The following is a 19,024-nucleotide window of genomic DNA, read 5'->3' as shown; positions in this document are numbered from 1 at the left end:
AATTAGAATGTCCTTTTAAAATGGTAGCAATTGTATTTATGTGGAAATGTATTTGGAAATTAAGAGGAACTGATGTATATATAAATTCAAAGTTGTAAGTGTATTTAATTTAAATTGACAAATCTGAAATGATGTTGATATTTGTCTTATGCTTATTTTTAAAATGATCTTTCTAGGCTAGAAGCTGCTAAGTTCTAGTTTCTTTTTTTCTTGCTATTCCTTAATCTCCTATCAAGCAGTCATTTAACTGCCTTTTACTGTCTCAACCTCTGGACCCCTCCCACCACTAGGAGAATATAAATGGTAGATTTCAGGGTATTAGTGGAATATTTCATATATCTAAGTAGTTATTAAATAAGTATTAATATTTGAATTTATAGGTATGCCTTGAAAAAATGGAAGATATTCAACTAGCCATGGTTATTGCTCGTTTATATGAATCTGAATTTGAGACTTCATCCACTTATATATCCATCCTAAATGAGAAGATTTTGGGTTGTCAAAAGGATGGCTTAGGTTTCGATTGCAAAAGATTACATCCTGATCCTTTCCTGCGTAGTCTTGCCTATTGGGTAATGAAAGACTATACCCGAGCTTTGGACACGTTATTGGAACAAACACCAAAGGATGATGATGAACATCAAGGTAGGACATTGTGGCTTTCTCTTTTTAATTATTTTTTTTTATTTTTAAAGATTTTTATTTATTTGAGAGAGAGAGAATGAGCAGTGGGGTGAGGCAGAGGGAGAGAGAGAGGGAAAGGGAGAAGCAGACTCCCTGCTGAGCAGGAAGCCAATGTGGGGCTCAGTCCTAAGACCCTGATATCATGAGCTGAGCTGAAGGCAACTGCATAACTGAATGAGCCACCCAGGTACCCCCTTCCCCCCGTTTTTTAAGATTTTATTTTTAAGTAATCTCTACACCCAATGTGGGCCTCAAATGTACAACCCTAAGGTCAAAAGAGTCAAATGGTCCATCAACTGAGCCAGCCAGGTGCCCCTCTTTTTCTTTTTTAAAAGAAGCCTGTTTCTTTTCTTTCTTTCTTTCTTTTTTCTTTTTTAAAGATTATTTACTTATTTATTCGTGAGAGACACAGAGAATGAGGCAGAAATACAGGCAGAGGGAGGAGAAGCAGGCTCCGTGCAAGGAGCCTGCCATGGGACTCGATCCCGGGAATCCAGGGTCATGCCCTGAGCCAAAGGCAAAAGCTCAACCGCTGGGCCACCCAGGCATCCCAAAAGAAGACTGTTTCTAAACTTATGTTTATTTAGAAAAAAAAATACAAAACAAAAAACAATTATATTAAGTTGAGGCATAAATAATTTTTACACATTGTATAGCTCTTTCCATATAATTATACACCCAGTTTTCATTTTTCTTTTTTAAAGTAGGAATTTTGGCTGTTCACATATTGGTTTTGTGCATGAACTTTTTTATTCTTGTGTGATAGATAAGCTTTCTTTACTTCTAGTTAACCCAAATAATTTAGATTTTTTAAAAGCAGCTGGAGGACATTTATTAGTACTCTGCAATACTTTTTTAAAAATGGAACATTTTAAGTGTCAATAGAATAGTTAAATGATTTATCGTATATCCATACCACAGAAATAGTGTGCCATTAGAAAATGAGGTAGATCAATGTATTAATATATGCTGTATTATTAAGTGAAGCAAGTAAGATGCAGAACAGTGTGAAAGAGCAACATTCTTGTTGCTTTTTATTTACATGTGCATGTTGCAAATGTGTTTGCATGTACATACTGCATCTAGTTTCCCTCTTCCTCTCCCTTTGCTGTTTGCTGGAACAAATCAAAAGAAACTGAGTACTGGAGCACCTGGGAGGCCCAGTCAGTTAAGCCTCCGACTCTTGTTTTTGGCTCAGGTTGTGCTCTCAAGGTGGTGAGATTGAGCCCGGTGCCAGACTCGGTGCTGGGTATGGAAACCGTTTAAAATTCTCTCCCTCTTTTTCCCCAACCCCACTTCTGCTTTTTATTGCTTTCTCTAAAATAAATAAATAAATAAATAAATAAATAAATAAATAAATAAATAAATAAATAAATATTAATTTAAATAAATAAATAAATATTAATTTAAAAAAAAAACCCTGAATTACTTTTGGGGAATAGGTGTGGGGAGATCCATGCTTTTACTTTGTATTTTGTGCTTTCTGTAGTTGTAATTGGATGATGAGTATTAATACTTGGAGGGCACTTGTGATAAACACTGGGTGTTATATGTAAGGGCTAAATCACTGAATGCTACTCCTGAAACTAATATTACCCTATATGTTAACTAACTTGAAATTAAATGAAAACTTGAAAAAAAATTTTTTGTCATGTATTATTTTTAAATGCTAAAAAAACTTAACTTACGGGGTACCTGGGTGGCTCAGTCACTTAAGCGTCTGCCTTTGGCTCAGGTCATGATCCTGGAGTCCTAGGATTGAGCCCCTCAGAGGGAGTCTGCTTCTCCTCTGACCCTCCTCTCTCATATGCTCTCTCTCAAATAAAAATATAATCTTTAAAAAAATTTTTTAAGAATAAAAAGGCTTGCTTACATGGATAAAGAGATTAGGGACCCATTTTTATATTCTTCTTTATAAAGAAGAAATATTTTAATAAACAATATAAATTTTAAAGGAAAGGAAATAAAACCATTAGAAGAAAAATAAGTATCTGAGTTTCCCAGGTAATTTTAATAAAATGTGCACAGTCTCCTACCATTCTCATCATAGATTTATCTTGAAGCAAATTCCAGCATATTATTTCTTTTGTAAACATTTCAAAATGAAATCTCCAGAAAGTAAGGACTGTTAAACGTAACACATATCACTGTAACAAAATTTGATTAATAAATCATGAAATGGGTAATGTTCAGATTTTCCTGTTGTCTCATAAAATCTTATACAATTGATTTGTTTGAATCAAGATTCAAAAGAGGCATATATGTTATGATTAGTTAAGGTGCCTCTTTTGCCTACTTTAATTCATAGTTTTTCCTTCTTTTTCTTGTCCTTTGAAATAAAGTCAGATTGTTTGTTTTGTGATTTCTCACTTAATAGAATTTGTTGGTTGTGTCCCTTTTCTGTCACTTCATGTGTTTTTTTCCCCATGTTCTCTATATTTCCTATAAATTGGTAATTAATATCCTAGATGCTTTTTTTGGATTTTTGGCAGAAATATTTTATGGTGATATGGAGTACTTCTATCAGGGAACTCATAATGTTTGCTTGTTTTGCTTATTGTATAAACAGCCATCAGTGATCACTGCATAGATTTTTTATTTCATCAATGTCTGTAAAATTACGATATTCTAATTGTGTCATTTTATTTTTCCTTTATGAGTTGGAATTCTTCTCTAGGAGTACAGTCTCCCTTAGCTGTTTGATTACTCTGAAATTCAGTAGTATATGTAGTGAAGGGAGCATAAATGTTTGATTCTTTCTCTTTACCAGTTTTCAAAATAATAGTTTGGTTCACTAACATACTACAAAGGTGACTAATTAGCTTTTATATTCTATTTGAGTTATTTGAACTCACAGATTTAGATAGATTTGTGTTTGAATCCATTGTAGTTTATTATTATAGAGGCTCAGACTATCTCATTTCTAACCAGGGGAGCCTCTACAAGTTATTGAATCCTATCGATATTATTCCTTGATAGTTTCTTTGCTTTCTGCTATGGCACGATGTTTCAGGCTCATCTTGTACATTTAATGCCCCAGAGCTGGAAATGGCCATCCTTCCAAAGGATCCTGGTTCCTTTTAAGTGGGGGAATAATAGAGACTACAGCCTGGGCATAGGGATCCTCATTTGCTATTGATTTTTTTTTTTTTTTGCTATTGATTTTGATTATTGTGTCTAAGCTGTTTTAATGAATGGAGCTAGTATATATATGTATTTTTTAACCTGAGAATTCATGAGCTCACACTGAAAATTTTAATTCAATATAGATTATAGATTTCTTTTTTTTCTTTTTTTTTTAAAGATTTTATTTATTTATTCTCTGTCTCTGAGAGACAGAGACCCAGGCAGAGGGAGAAGCAGGCCCCATTCAGGGAGCCCGACGTGGGACTCGATCCCGGGACTCCAGGATCACGTCCTGAGTCGAAGGCAGACCCTAAACTGCTGAGCCACCCGGGCTGCCCCAGATTATAGATTTCTTTTTAGATTTTACATTTCTGTCTTATAATGAAAAACTTGAATTCTCATAGCATTAGCATACTTGTTATTTTATACATATATGATCGCTTGAGAATAATGATGCAAAAATTTTTCATAGCAACATGATTACTGAGAGCAGTTTAAGCTTTTTTTTTTTTTTTTGCAGTTATTTTTATAACTTTTTTTATGGTATATCCCAGTAAGAATGTATAGCCAAATTACTTATTTTTTTAATTTTTTTTTATTTATTTATGATAGGTACACAGTGAGAGAGAGAGAGGCAGAGACACAGGCAGAGGGAGAAGCAGGCTCCATGCACCGGGAGCCCGATGTGGGATTCGATCCCGGGTCTCCAGGATCGCGCCCTGGGCCAAAGGCAGGCGCCAAACCGCTGCGCCACCCAGGGATCCCCAAATTACTTATTTTAAAGTCACTTTATAGTTCCTCTTTGTGTAGTTACACTACCAGCTTGATATACAGAATCACTTTTTAAAATTTTGCTGTTTTTTTTTTCAAATTTAATTTTTCTTTCTATATAAAATGTTGACATGGTTTTGAAATGAAATATATAAAACCATGATATTTTCAGAGAGATCTAGCTTCTTTCCTCATCTCTCCATTCCTGTTCTTCCCTCTCTTTTTAGGGAACCAATTAAACATTTTTTAGATGTTTTCTTTCCATTTAAAAAATAAAAGCAATGTTTATATATATGTTTATATATGTTTATATATATGTGTGTATTATTATATATATAATATTTGGGTATTCTTATTTCGAGGAAATGTTGACATATTTTATTCTTTTGTAATATAAGTGCAAATTAACATAATATCTTGTGACTGTATGTTTTATTTCTATAGTTATCATCAAATCTTGTAACCCAGTGGTGTTTAGTTTCTACAACTACCTTCGAACTCATCCTTTGCTTATTCGAAGAAACCTTGCCTCCCCTGAAGGAACTTTGGCAACCTTAGGTCTCAAAACTGAAAAAAACTTTGTTGATAAAATTAATCTTATAGAAAGAAAATTATTCTTTACCACTGCAAATGCTCATTTTAAAGTTGGATGCCCTGTTCTAGCCTTGGAGGTACTCTCCAAAATTCCAAAAGTTACCAAAATATCAGCCTTACCTTCAAAACAAGGTCAGCCTGACTCAATTTCTAAAAAAATGGATGATTTACCTTCAGAATCAAAGATTCTGAGTGATGACAATAAAAGTTCTGGCATTGATTGGTCAAATGTAACTTCATCACAGTTTGACTGGAGCCAGCCAATAGTGAAAGTTGATGAGGAACCTCTTAACCTTGATTGGGGTGAAGAGCATGATAGTGCCTTAGAAGAAGAGGAAGAAGATGCTGTTGGTTTAATAATGAAAAGTACAAATGCCAGGGAGACAGATAGACAAGATGAGAAAGTCTCGGACCCTAATGTATTACTGACTCCTCAGGAAGAGGACTGTCTGGAAGGTGATACTGAAGTTGATGTGATTGCTGAACAACTGAAATTCAGAGCTTGTTTAAAGATCCTTATGACAGAACTAAGAACATTGGCTACAGGTTATGAAGTAGATGGTGGAAAACTCAGATTTCAACTCTATAACTGGCTTGAAAAGGAAATTGCTGCCCTGCATGAGATATGTAACCATGAATCAGTTATTAAAGAGTATACCAGTAAAACATACTCCAAGGTAGAAAGTGATCTTCTGGACCAGGAAGAAATGACAGACAAACCAGACATAGGTTCCTATGAGCGGCACCAAATAGAAAGACGGAGATTGCAGGCAAAACGAGAACATGCAGAAAGACGAAAGTTATGGTTACAGAAAAACCAAGATCTTCTGAGAGTGTTTCTTAGTTACTGTAGCCTTCATGGGGCCCAGGGTGGTGGACTGGCCTCAGTAAGGATGGAACTCAAATTTTTGCTACAAGAATCCCAGCAGGTATGAACTTCACTTTTGTTTTCAGGCTTGGTTATTTTAATAATTTTAATAGCTCTTTTTATTAGCTAACCTAAATATGTCCCATTTCTCTGCTTGTAGGAGGCAGATATTTATACTCTGCATGGGTCTTTGTTGACCAGAATTTTAGTGATTATGAGTAGGCTTAACAGTTTGAGAGCACAGCTGTGTCACATTCAATTCATCTTTGTATCTTCTGTGTCTCACATAGCAACTGGTACAGATTGGGTGCTCAATAAATTTTTGTAGAATGAGTGAATAAGTACATGCTGCTCTTATTCAGTTGTTCATCACCAGTATTTTTATCATGTAACTATTAGTTTTTTCATTTTAACTACTTTGCAAAAAATAATCTACTGTAACCCACAGGAGACCACAGTGAAGCAGCTCCAGTCTCCACTTCCATTGCCTACCACCCTACCTCTGCTTTCAGCAAGTATTGCTTCAACAAAAACAGTCATAGCTAATCCTGTATTATACCTAAATAATCACATCCATGATATACTTTACACTATTGTTCAAATGAAAACACCACCTCACCCCAGTGTTGGAGATGTGAAGGTATGTAAAGTTTATGATCAGTTGATATTGTACACATTGAGAAGGTAAATATGTTATACTTGTCTTCTGGTTTGAACTTAAAGGAATATTTTAAAGTGCTCTTAACGTGCTACTTTCCAGTCCTGATCAGTGGAAGACTCTTTATGGAAAAGTAATTTAAGATAGGCAAATAATTTTTGATTATGGAATTTTCTAGACAGTATTCTTGCCTCTTAATATTTCTTTAAATCCTCACTCTCCTTAAATGAACCAGTAATTGAGAAATGTTTATGACTATATGCCAAGATATATGAAAATATAAGCTCAGGGAATATATTTGAGAGAACCAGAGCTGATCAGAAATATCCCAAAGTACCCTCACTACTATTTCCATGGTGATTGTGTTTATTGGAGGCTCTGCAGTATTAGGGGCAATCAAGATTTTGACAGACTTACTACCCCCAAATAAATCCATACCCTGTATTGAAAACCTAAGAACAGATAGATTCCAAGAAGCACTAGGAAGGAAGCTTGGTAGGATTTGAAATTGATCAGACTACCTCTGTGCTAGCCTGTGTGTTGTGCTATGCTTTTCCAGTTCCAGTGGCTGATGTCATTTCAGGTCCCTGGCGTTTTTTTTGTTTGTTTGTTTGTTTTTCTTTTGTTTGAAAGGCATGTTTGACCTCTGGTAGTATATTCTTCTGAACAATTTACTGGTTACATCAACCTATTAGAGACTTCTAATCCATAGCATGAATTAATCTGTATCAGTATTTTAGCAGAGATTACTTAAATTATTTGTTCGGTGAATATGGACACTTAGAAAAGGCATTAAATGCATATAAATTATAAGGAAACATTTCCAGTTTCTAGAAATTTGGATAAGGCTTTGAAAGAGTATTAAACTGATTTCTAAGGTCCCTTCAAATTTTAAGATTTTATGAATCTGAAAATGTTGATTCAATATGGCATTTTTAGGATGTAGTTTTTATATTGATAATTTTTAAACTTTCTAAATTTAAAATTCTAAGAGTATACACTACTCTTAAGTATTAAGTAAACTACTTGCTTTCTGAAAAATCAGCCATTTCACACAGTGATTGATATATCTAAACATTTAATTCATTCTTCTTGGTAAGATCAACTATTTATTTCATCAAGGGAAATTTTATAAGGCAGTTTAAATAAAAGCTCTGAAAATTGTATACTTATTTTGGTTCTGCTTTTTTTTGGAATATTAATCTTGAAGCTAATCATTAGGTATAACAGCCCATTGGCACATTACTCAGCCTGGTAAATGGCAGGGTCACAGTAAGTAAATATTTGATAAAGATGTGTTTGAATCAATTAGCTTTGTTTTGGGCATGCATATTAAGTTAGGTGTTATTTTAGAAGTTTTAAAGTAGAATTCGTTAGTCTTAGGATCTAGTCTTATGATATTGCTAGTTTGATGGGTATTTTCTATAATATATAAAATCTTACTATTGTATAGAAATGTTAGTATAAAATGTAATTGTGGCTGTTTTGGTTTTAGGTGCATACACTTCATTCACTAGCAGCATCACTTTCTGCATCAATTTACCAGGCATTATGTGACAGTCATAGCTACAGGTAAAAAAAAAAAATCATGTTAAATTATTAATATAGCAAAAATATTAAACTGTCCAGAGTTTATACCAAGTTCTATATCCTAGTGACAGAAAAATCCTCAAAAATGACTGCCTTGTAGGGTAGCCCAGGTGGCTCAGAGGTTTAGCACCGCCTTCAGCCCAGGGCCTGATCCTGGAGACCCAGGATTGAGTCCCATGTCGGGCTCCCTACATGGAGTCTGCTTCTCTCTCTGCCTGTGTCTCTGCCCCTCTCTCTCTCTGTCATGAATAAATGAATAAAATCTTTTAAAAAAATGACTGCCTTGTATACTTTGATAGATGAGAAAGAATGAGAAATAGAATAACTGTTTAATTTAGCTGTCACCTAGAAACAACAGAGGCATATAGAAACTGATAAATAGTAAATAGAAATGATGATCATCACTGTCTTTTTTATTTTAAAAGAATTTTTCACTATTCAAAATAATTTATAATACGAAGTTTTCTAATTTTTTTTTTCCTTAAGACCGGTTTCTTTTAGCATTGGATTAGCTCCTATTTGTTTAACTGGTTTTCAGTTGAAAGAGAAAATGCTTTTAAAAAACTCAAAAAGTACGTTTCTTACATAGAATTATTAAAATCATAGATTGTACATAGAATATAAAAGTCTTTGGAAGTGATATCAATAAGAAATAATGCTTTAAATTTTCCTAAGGATCAGATTACCTTTATCAGTGTATACTGTGCATTTTAACGATGAGGGGAATGTAAGTAGTAGGAAATCCAATCACTTGGAAAGATGACCCAGATTTATTTATTTATTTTTATTTTTTTTAATAATAAATTTATTTTTTATTGGTGTTCAATTTGCCAACATACAGAATAACACCCAGTGCTCATCCCGTCAAGTGCCCCCCTCAGTGTCCGCCACCCAGTCACTCCCACCCTCCGCCCTCCTCCCCTTCCACCACCCCTAGTTCATTTCTCAGAGTTAAGAGTCTTCCATGTTCTGTCTCCCTTTCTGATATTTCCCACTTATTTTTTCTCCTTTCCCCTTTATTCCCTTTCACTATTTTTTATATTCCCCAAATGAATGAGACCATATAATGTTTGTCCTTCTCTGATTGACTTACTTCACTCAGCATAATACCCTCCAGTTCCATCCACGTCGAAGCAAATGGTGGGTATTTGTCGTTTCTAATGGCTGAGGAATATCCCATTGTATACATAAACCACATCTTCTTTATCCATTCATCTTTTGATGGACACCGAGACTCCTTCCACAGTTTGGCTATTATGGACATTGCTGCTAGAAACGTCGGGGTGCAGGTGTCCCAGCGTTTCATTGCATCTGTATCTCTGGGGTAAATCCCCAGCAGTGCAATTGCTGGGTCGTAGGGCAGGTCTATTTTTAACTCTTTGAGGAACCTCCACACAGTTTTCCAGAGTGGCTGCAGTTCACATTCCCACCAACAATGCAAGAGGGTTCCCCTTTCTCCGCATCTCTCCAACATTTGTGGTTTCCTGCCTTGTTAATTTTCCCCATTCTCACTGGTGTGAGGTGGTATCTCATTGTGGTTTTGATTTGTATTTCCCTGATGGCAAGTGATGTGGAGCATTTTCTCATGTGCGTGTTGGTCATGTCTATGTCTTCCTCTGTGAGATTTCTCTTCATGTCTTTTGCCCATTTCATGATTGGATTGTTTGTTTCTTTGGTGTTGAGTTTAATAAGTTATTTATAGATCTTGGAAACTAGCCCTTTATCTGATATGTCATTTGCAAATATCTTCTCCCATTCTGTAGGTTGTCTTTGAGTTTTGTTGACTGTATCCTTTGCTGTGCAAAAGCTTCTTATCTTGATGAAGTCCCAATAGTTCTTTTGTTTCTTTTGCCTTGGTGGATGTATCTTGCAAGAAGTTACTGTGGCTGAGTTCAAAAAGGGTGTTGCCTGTGTTCTCTAGGATTTTGATGGAATCTTGTCTCATTTTTAGATCTTTCATCCATTTTGAGTTTATCTTTGTGTATGGTGCAAGAGAGTGGTCTAGTTTCATTCTTCTTCATGTGGATGGATGACCCAGATTTAAATGAGTTATATAAATAAGTGAAAAGTTTGTAATATAAATAGAATCACATTAAATGTATATTAAACATATGTCTAGGTTTTTTTCTTATAAATTCAGCAGTTTTTTTTGAGAAGACTTGATATTGCAAAAGGGATCAGCCCTTCAAAATGGCCTGTACTCTGCTTTTAGTCCAGTGAGGCCATGTCTAAGTAGTTACAAAGATTTGGAAATGTAAATGAGGAACAAAGTTTATTTAATTTTTTTTTTAATTTTTTTATTGGAGTTCAATTTGCCAACATATAGCATAACACCCAGTGCTCATCCCACCAAGTGCCCCCCTCAGTGCCCATCACCCAGTCACCCAACCCCCCGCCTACCTCCCTTTCCACCACCCCTTGTTCATTTCCCAGAGTTAGGTGTCTCTCATGTGTTGTCACCCTCACTGATATTTTCACTCATTTTCTCTCCTTTCCTTTTATTCCCTTTCACTAATTTTTATATTCCCCAAATGAATGAGACCATATAATGTTTGTCCTTTTCCAATTGACTTATTTCACTTAGCATAATACTTCCAGGTCCCTCCATGTCGAGGCAAATAGTGGGTATTTGTTGTTTCTAATGGCTGAGTAATATTCCATTGTATACATAGACCATGTCTTCTTTATCCATTCATCTTTCAATGGACACCGAGGCTCCTTCTTCAGTTTGGCTATTGTGGACATTGATTGTCTGAATGATCAAAGACAACTTGTTTGATATAAGTCACTGGTTAAAATGGCACCAGATGAGAGTTCAAATAAATATTTTTAAAATGTGTATTTTCTTATTCTTAGGCTATGATTGACTCAAGGAAGTTAGCTTTACTTTCTGCTTTTGTATTTTCCCTAGCTCCACAAAGATGAGGGAAGTAAATATAGAAGTACATTTGACTTTAGGATCAAATATTTCTAATATGATTCTCCATATTTTAGTTCATACTTTAATTCAAGGTTAAACTCGTACATTTTACAGAGCTAAGAAAATAGTACCCAGAAACTTGAGTCTAGTACCAAAAAGTAGTCTCCTTACTCTCAGATTTTCTTTTCTTTTCTTTTTTTTTTTTTTTTTTTAGATTTTATTTATTCATGAGAGACAGAGAGAGAGAGAGAGAGAGAGGCAGAGACAGAAGCAGGCTCCATGCAGGGAGCCCGACGTGGGACTCGATCCTGGGTCTCCAGGATCACGACCTGGGCCAAAGGCGGCGCTAAACCGCTGAGCCACCCGGGCTGCCCCTCTTTTCTTTTTTTTAGTAAAAATGGGTGAATTTAGAAAAGATTTTCAAGTATTAAGTAGCATCTGGAAAAGATTTTTAAAAAGACTAAATGTCATACTCCTGAAACCAATATTACACTATATGGCAACTAACTAGATTTTTTTCTTCTTCTTTTTTAAAGTAACGTCTGTGCCCAATGTGTGGGGGCTTAAACTCATGACCCCAAGATCAAGAGTCACATGCTCTACCAACTGAGCCAGCCAGGCACCCCTTCACTAACTGAATTTAAATGAAAACTAGGAACATGATTTAAAAAAAAGCCTAAATGTCATCATGATAAACATCTAAAGATACTATATATATATATAGTACAGTCTATCTCTGTTAGAATTTTAAATAACTGAATCTTATTTGTATTAGCAGTCAAACAGAGGGAAACCAGTTTACAGGAATGGCTTATCAAGGACTTCTTTTAAGTGATCGCCGAAGACTAAGGACAGAAAGTATTGAAGAACATGCAACACCGAATTCTTCTCCTGCTCAATGGCCTGGTGAGAATTTAAGTGTTTTTTGTTTGTTTGTTTTTGTTTTTGTTTTAAATCTTCTATTTGGTAATTCCATTTTAAAAACTTACTAACTGGTTTCCTGATTGTTGTTCTTTGTGGATTTGGTGAATGGTTTTTTATTTGTTTGTTTTTTGATGATGTTTTCTGCCATGGATTAGGAATTCTTAAGTACTGTAATGTTGTCTGAAGACTCAGAAAGTTAAGGCTTCAAAACCCAGCTGTGTTGACCTGCATAAAAAAGCAAGGTTTAACATCTTTCATAAGGGTGAGCACATCCTCTTCCTTATCCGTAGAAATCCTAAATTAGAGAGCAGTATCACAGAGATATTTTCACAGTTATATCAGAGAGACTGCAATTATTCTTGAGTGTAAATTTGTATGTGGGGATAAGAGTGACCATTATGTGACACTTCTGTCCTGTCAGTCCTTCTCTGTCTCTGGTTAGCTTTCTCTCTCATTCTCCATATCAGTTATTTCAGACCTTCTCCACTTTATTCACACCTTTTTCTGGTCTGCTGTGTCATTTAGTTTTTACTGTGTTTGCTCTATAACTGTGAGTTTACATGTTAATCATGGTAGTGAAAAATGGCAGTAGAAAAAAAGTGACAAACTCACGGTGTTTATTTAAAATTCATTTATACAAAAAAATAAAATTCATTTATACATGTTTCCAGAAACATTGTCTTCATTTTAATTTTTTTATTGAAATAAGTGAGACTTCCAAAAAGTTGTAAAAACAGTACAAAGAGTTTTTGTTTAGCCTTCACCCAGATTCTCCAAATGTTAGCATTTTGCCATACCTTCCTTACCATTCATCCCTCTCTCATTCTCACCCTCACTGTGTGTATGTGTGTGTACGTAGGTATTTTTTCTGAAGTGTTTGAGAGTAAGTTACAGATTATGATATCCTTTTACATCTAAGTATACCAATGTGTCTTTCCTAAAAACAGACACTCTCTTATGTAACCATAGCACAGTTTTTTAAATTCAGCATCTTAACATTGATACAGTATTGTTCTTCTAACCTATAGATCTTTCAGAAATTTCACCAGTTGTCCCACTCAATGTCTTCCATGTAACATTTAGTTGTACTATCTCATGAGTCTCCTCTGATATGGACTAGTTATTCATTCTTGTTTTTGGTCTTTCATGATTGACACTTTGAAGAGTACTAGCCAGTTATTTTTTAGAATGTCCCTCAATTTGGGTTTTGCTGTCTTTTTCTTTTCTTTCTTTCTTTCTTTTTTTTTTAAAGATGTTATTCATTCATGACAGAGAGAGAGAGAGAGGGGCAGAGACACAGGCAGAAGGAGAGGGAGAGCAGCAGGCTCCATGCAGGGAGCCCGACATGGGACTCGATCCTGGGTCTCCAGGCTCACACCCCGGGCCGAAGGCAGTGCCAAACCGCTGGGCCACTGGGGCTACCCTGTGTTTTGTTTTGTTCTTTTCTTTCTTTCTTTCTTTCTTTCTTTCTTTCTTTCTTTTCTTTTCTTATTTCTGCCCTTCCTTCCTTCCTTCCTTCCTTCCTTCCTTCCTTCCTTCCTTCCTTCCTTCCTTCCTTCCTTCCTTCCTTTTTTTTTGTCTTTTTCTTAATATTAGATTCGGGTTATGTATTTTTGGCAAGGTTATCACAAAAGAGATACTGTGCTATTAGTGCAGAATATTAAGAGGCACATGATGTCAGTTGGTTCCATTACTGGTGCTATTCACTTGTTAAGGTACTTTCTGCCAGATTTCTCATTTATTAAGCTACTATTTCTTCTTTGCAATTATTAAGTTTCTTTTGAAGAGATAGTTTGAGACTGTAAAATACTATACTTTTACCCACTAATTTTAGCATCCAGTGATGATTCTTGCCTGAATCAGATTATTACTGTGAGGATTCCTGGATGGTGATTTTTTTTTTTATATAATTTTATCATTCCTTCTACTTTTAGTTGAAATTGTACTATGAGGAAGAGCTTTCTTTTCTCTCCTTATTTATTTGTTCACTCATTAATAGCATAAACAAATAGATTCTTATTTCATTCCATAAATTATAATCCATTTCTATCATTTATTTTGTTGCTCAAATTATGGATACAATATATATTATCTAATATAGATACATAATTTTGGTTAAGTTACAGATTTGGATTTTTTTTTCTTCTAGAGCTTTCTTCTGATATACTTACTATGATATTATATACCCTTACAGGTGTGAGCTCACTCATTAATCTCTTGAGTTCGGCTCAAGATGAAGACCAGCCAAAATTGAACATTTTGTTGTGTGAAGCTGTTGTTGCTGTTTACTTAAGTTTATTGATACATGCTCTTGCTACAAATTCCTCCAATGAATTGTTCCGACTTGCAGCCCATCCATTAAATAATCGAATGTGGGCTGCTGTTTTTGGAGGTGGTGTGAAACTTGTTGTGAAACCTCAAAGACAATCAGAAAATATTTCTGGTAAGATAAATTTGATACAATAATGTATATAAATGTAAATGATTTCCAGGATTTTTTTAAATCTTTTTTTTTTTTTTAATTTTTATTTATTTATGATAGTCACAGAGAGAGAGAGAGGCAGAGACATAGGCAGAGGGAGAAGCAGGCTCCATGCACCGGGAGCCTGATGTGGGATTCGATCCCGGGTCTCCAGGATCGCGCCCTGGGCCAAAGGCAGGCGCCAAACCGCTGCGCCACCCAGGGATCCCGATTTCCAGGATTAAAGCTAAAGTAAAAAGTTTTAAGAATTTTTATTTTGAAGATCAGTGATCTTCAAAATATATCACTTTGGTTAGGATAGTAAATAACTAAACTCATGTTTGAATAAAAATATTTTTTCAGTTCAATATTTTTTAATAAACCAGGACAAATTTGAGGAAGATAAAAAAGGAAATAGAAGATAGGTAAAGATAAGTAAGAAGAATGTTAAGGAATGGAAAGGGAAAAGGATAGTTTTTAGAGAAAGATTTAAATAAAACCTCATAATCAATATAGAACATATCAGCAATTGGCTTCAGATTAGGTTCATGATAATGTGCAAGAGAGCCTTTCCAGTCATGCCTATGGTTTTCGAAATTCCATTTCCTGTCTTTTATTCTCTCCCTTATGTACAAGAATGTATTTTTTAATCCCACTTTTTAAGATGGTAGGATATGGTAAGATGTAGACTGATGCTGTGGGAAAGGTTTCTATCTTGGTGCCAAAACATCTTAATTTATCCTTAAAAATTATCCCGGGATCCCTGGGTGGCGCAGCGGTTTGGCGCCTGCCTTTGGCCTGGGGCACGATCCTGGAGAACCTGGATCGAATCCCACGTTGGGCTCCCTGCATGGAGCCTGCTTCTCCCTCTGCCTATGTCTCTGCCTCTCTCTCTCTCTCTGTGTGACTATCATGAATAAATAAATAAAATCTTTAAAAAAAAATTATCCCGTTACAGTGAGGAACCAGTGGTACAAAGAGTTTAAATGGAACTGGTTCTAATCTCTGTCCTTTCTGCTGAAGGTTAAATTCTTTTTTAAAGAAGTTATTTATTTGAGAGAAAGAGCATGTGCATGCAGGTGGGGGCGGGGAGCAAAGTGGGAAGGGTAGGTAGAAGGAGAAATGATCTCAAGCAGACTTCATGCTGAGTGTTGAGCCTAATACAGGGCTTGGTTTTACAACCTTGAGATCATGATCTGAGCCAAAATCAAGGCTGACACAAAAGAGACTAGAGTTGTTTTTTAAGATTTTATTTATTTTTTCATGAGAGACACAGAGAGACAGAGAGGCAGAGACACAGGCAGAGGGAGAAGCAGGCTCCATGCAGGGAGCCTGATGTGGGACTCGATCCTGGGACTCCAGGATTACGCCCTGGGCCAAAGGCAGCACTAAACCGCTGAGCCACCCAGGGATCCCGAGACTAGAGTTTTTAAAGAGGAAAGAGGGAATTCACCTAAATTGTTTGAAGGAGAGATGATTGGTGCTGGTATAGCTACAGTTCCCCTGATCTGTATGTGATTGGTTGCTAAGACTAATGCTACCATTTATGTTCTTTCCAAATGCGGCAGGTGCCTTGGCTTTTAGTGGAGTTCAGCAACAGCTACGAAAATTGGAGACAGGACATAAACCCCACTTCTTCAGGATCCTCCTGGCTCCATTTTAAATAACCTTCTTAGCGATACTGACTCCATTTTATTCTATCATCCTCTTTCATTGAGGTTTTAGTCACTGGTTTCTGTCGTCCCTTCCTCTTTTCATGTTGAACTGCTGCCTTCTTTTTAAAAGGCATGCCTTATACATCCTGTATCTTCAGTGAATCCTTGAACAGCATAACCAGAAATAGTCATTCAAGCATTAATGAATATGCCATTTATTTAATTCGTTATACATAGAATTACTTTATTACTCTGTATAGCATGCAGGCTCCTTCATGGCAAGATACTCTTTTATGTTCTATCCTCATCTGCATCTCTGCCATGATTGCTGGAAAACAGATGCAGTAACTTGGAAAGTTTAGAAGCACAGATAGAAGTAATTTAGTCTAAATTAAAACATGGCAAAAATAGGTTGAAAAGAAAAGTTAATGTTAACTCTTTGAATTAGTAATGGAAAATAAATGCTGTCTTTTTTTTTTCTCTTCTGTCTTTATTCAGCACCTCCTGTTCCTTCTGAGGACATAGATAAACACCGTAGGAGATTTAACATGCGAATGTTAGTCCCTGGAAGACCTGTAAAAGATGCTACCCCACCACCAGTGCCTGCAGAGAGACCATCTTACAAAGAAAAATTTATTCCTCCTGAACTTAGTATGTGGGATTATTTTGTTGCAAAGGTAAGAGGTATGAGAAGCACAAGTTTTATATGTGTTTATTTTATTAATTCTTTTGTAGGCATTACATAGGAATGATAAGGCAGCTTCTCAGTTGAATAACTACAGTTTATTTTTATTTCTATTATTTTTTAAAGATTTTGTTTATTTGAGAGGAAGAGAGCTGAGTGAATAAGAGAGCACGAGCAGAGGGGAGGGCAGAAGGAGCCGGTGGAGGGGGGAGCAAACTCCCCACTGAGTGCAGAACCCAACATGGGGCTGCATCCCAGGACCCCAGGATCATGACCTGAGCTGGAGGCAGATGCTTAACCCACTGAGCCACCAAGGCACCCCAAGTAACTATAGTTTAGATATTTAATTTCTCAAGTCCAACTGAATAGCCATTCAGGGATGATCAGATACATGGTGATTATCAGATACTTGATATGAGTGAAACTGATGAAAATCTGTATGGGATTTAGGTCTTAAACAAAAGTCAGATTTATTAACATATAATCAGCATCATCATTTTCTAGTGATTGAAATACTTGTATCTGCCATCTACATTCTCTTCATCTAATTATTAGTAGTTCCCTTGGTCAGCATGAAATTAGAGCAAGAGGAGATGGATGGATATTTGGGGGTTTCATGAGGCCCTAGTTTAGCCCCATGACATACCTGTTTCTTCAAAGCAGTCACAACTCTGGAGATCAGAATACTCCTGGTGACTAGACCCATTGTAGTTCCATTTCATACCACATTGGGTACATGCTGCTAGTACTTGCTTTCTGCACTTTGCTTTTTCAAGCTGATCACCTTCCTTCTATTAATATTTCCCTCTTTTCATCATGCCTCCTCCCATTTAAAAATTTTATTAGACCTCAGAGTTCTTGAGATATTGATCCCACTCAGCTTTTGGTAGGCTAAGCTCATCTTTAGAAAGTCTTTCAAGGTGAGTTTTAAAGATTTGTTTTTGTTATCCTGTCTTTCCTTTCCTCCCACTTCTGTTATCTTTGTCATAGATTAAATATACTTTTTTTGGACTATATATTTCCATTGATAAGTTATTTCTTTTAATTACTTACTTTATTATCCACTAAAAAATGGTATCTTTCACCTTAAGAAGATTTCTCAGCTAACCTTGTCTATTTTTCTTCCCTATGAAACTTTAGAATCATTATGAAGCTTCAAAAAAGGAAAAGAAATCCTCAGGGGGATTTTTATTACAATTAACTTAAAACCTATAAATTAATTTGTAAAGAATTATAGTTTTACATGTCTCAGTCTCCTTATATAGCTTTTAGAAGGATTTATGATTTCCTTCACTATAGCTCTCTGACAATTTTCATAGTTTTTCCTTTGGTATTTATGTTTTTCAGTGTGTCTTTTTTTCTTTAGACTTTTCTAACTAGTTATGTAGATATATAAGAAAAAGTCTTGATTGTTAATATTTCTGTCACATATATTTTATTATTTAATTTTTTATTGAATTTTAGGTGACATACGGTGTTAAATTAGTTTCATGTATATAACACAGTGACCCAGTATTTGTATATACATTATATTGTGCTCACCACAATAACTGTAGTCATTAGCTGTCACCATACAATATTATTACAGTATTATTAATTATATTCCCTTAAGCTATACTTTTCATCCCCATGAATTATTTATTTTATAACTGGAAGTTTGTACCTCTTAATCCCCTTCGCTTATTTTGCCCATCTCCCACCCCCTGGCAACCACCAGTTTATTCTCTGTATGATTCTGTTTCCATCTTTTGTTTTTTATTTTTATTATTTTTTTAAAAGATTTTCATTTATTTGTGAGAGAACACACATGATTGGGGGAGAGGCAGGGAGAGATAGAGGGGGAAGTAGATTCCCTGCTGAGTGCGGCTCAATCCCAGGACCCCGAGATCATGGTCTGAGCCAGAGTCAGCTGCTTAACCAACTGAGCCATCCAGGTCCCCCAGTTTGTTTATTTTTTATATGCTACATATAAGCGAATCATGTGGTAGGTACTTGTCTTCTGTGTCTGACATATTTCACTTAGCATAATACCCTCCAGGTCATCCATGTTGTTGCAAATGGCAAGATCTCATTCTTTTTAATGTCTGA

At 35.6% G+C, this 19,024-nt stretch overlaps 1 protein-coding gene across 1 annotated transcript in view; it reads left to right on the top strand.

Moving 5' to 3' along the window:
• The window catches only part of DMXL2 (Dmx like 2), a 152,974-nt gene that overhangs the window by 117,877 nt on the left and 16,073 nt on the right, over nt 1-19,024 (top strand). The window contains 7 exon segments of the mRNA XM_038580419.1: nt 381-645; nt 5,026-6,104; nt 6,492-6,683; nt 8,197-8,273; nt 11,987-12,117; nt 14,330-14,578; nt 16,750-16,928. Of these exon segments, the coding sequence (XP_038436347.1) occupies nt 381-645; nt 5,026-6,104; nt 6,492-6,683; nt 8,197-8,273; nt 11,987-12,117; nt 14,330-14,578; nt 16,750-16,928 (2,172 nt within the window).

The sequence above is a fragment of the Canis lupus genome, chromosome 30 (genome assembly GCF_011100685.1).
Source record: "Canis lupus familiaris isolate Mischka breed German Shepherd chromosome 30, alternate assembly UU_Cfam_GSD_1.0, whole genome shotgun sequence".
Classification (NCBI taxonomy): Eukaryota; Metazoa; Chordata; class Mammalia; order Carnivora; family Canidae; genus Canis; species Canis lupus.
This window is presented reverse-complemented; position numbering and strand designations above follow the sequence as displayed.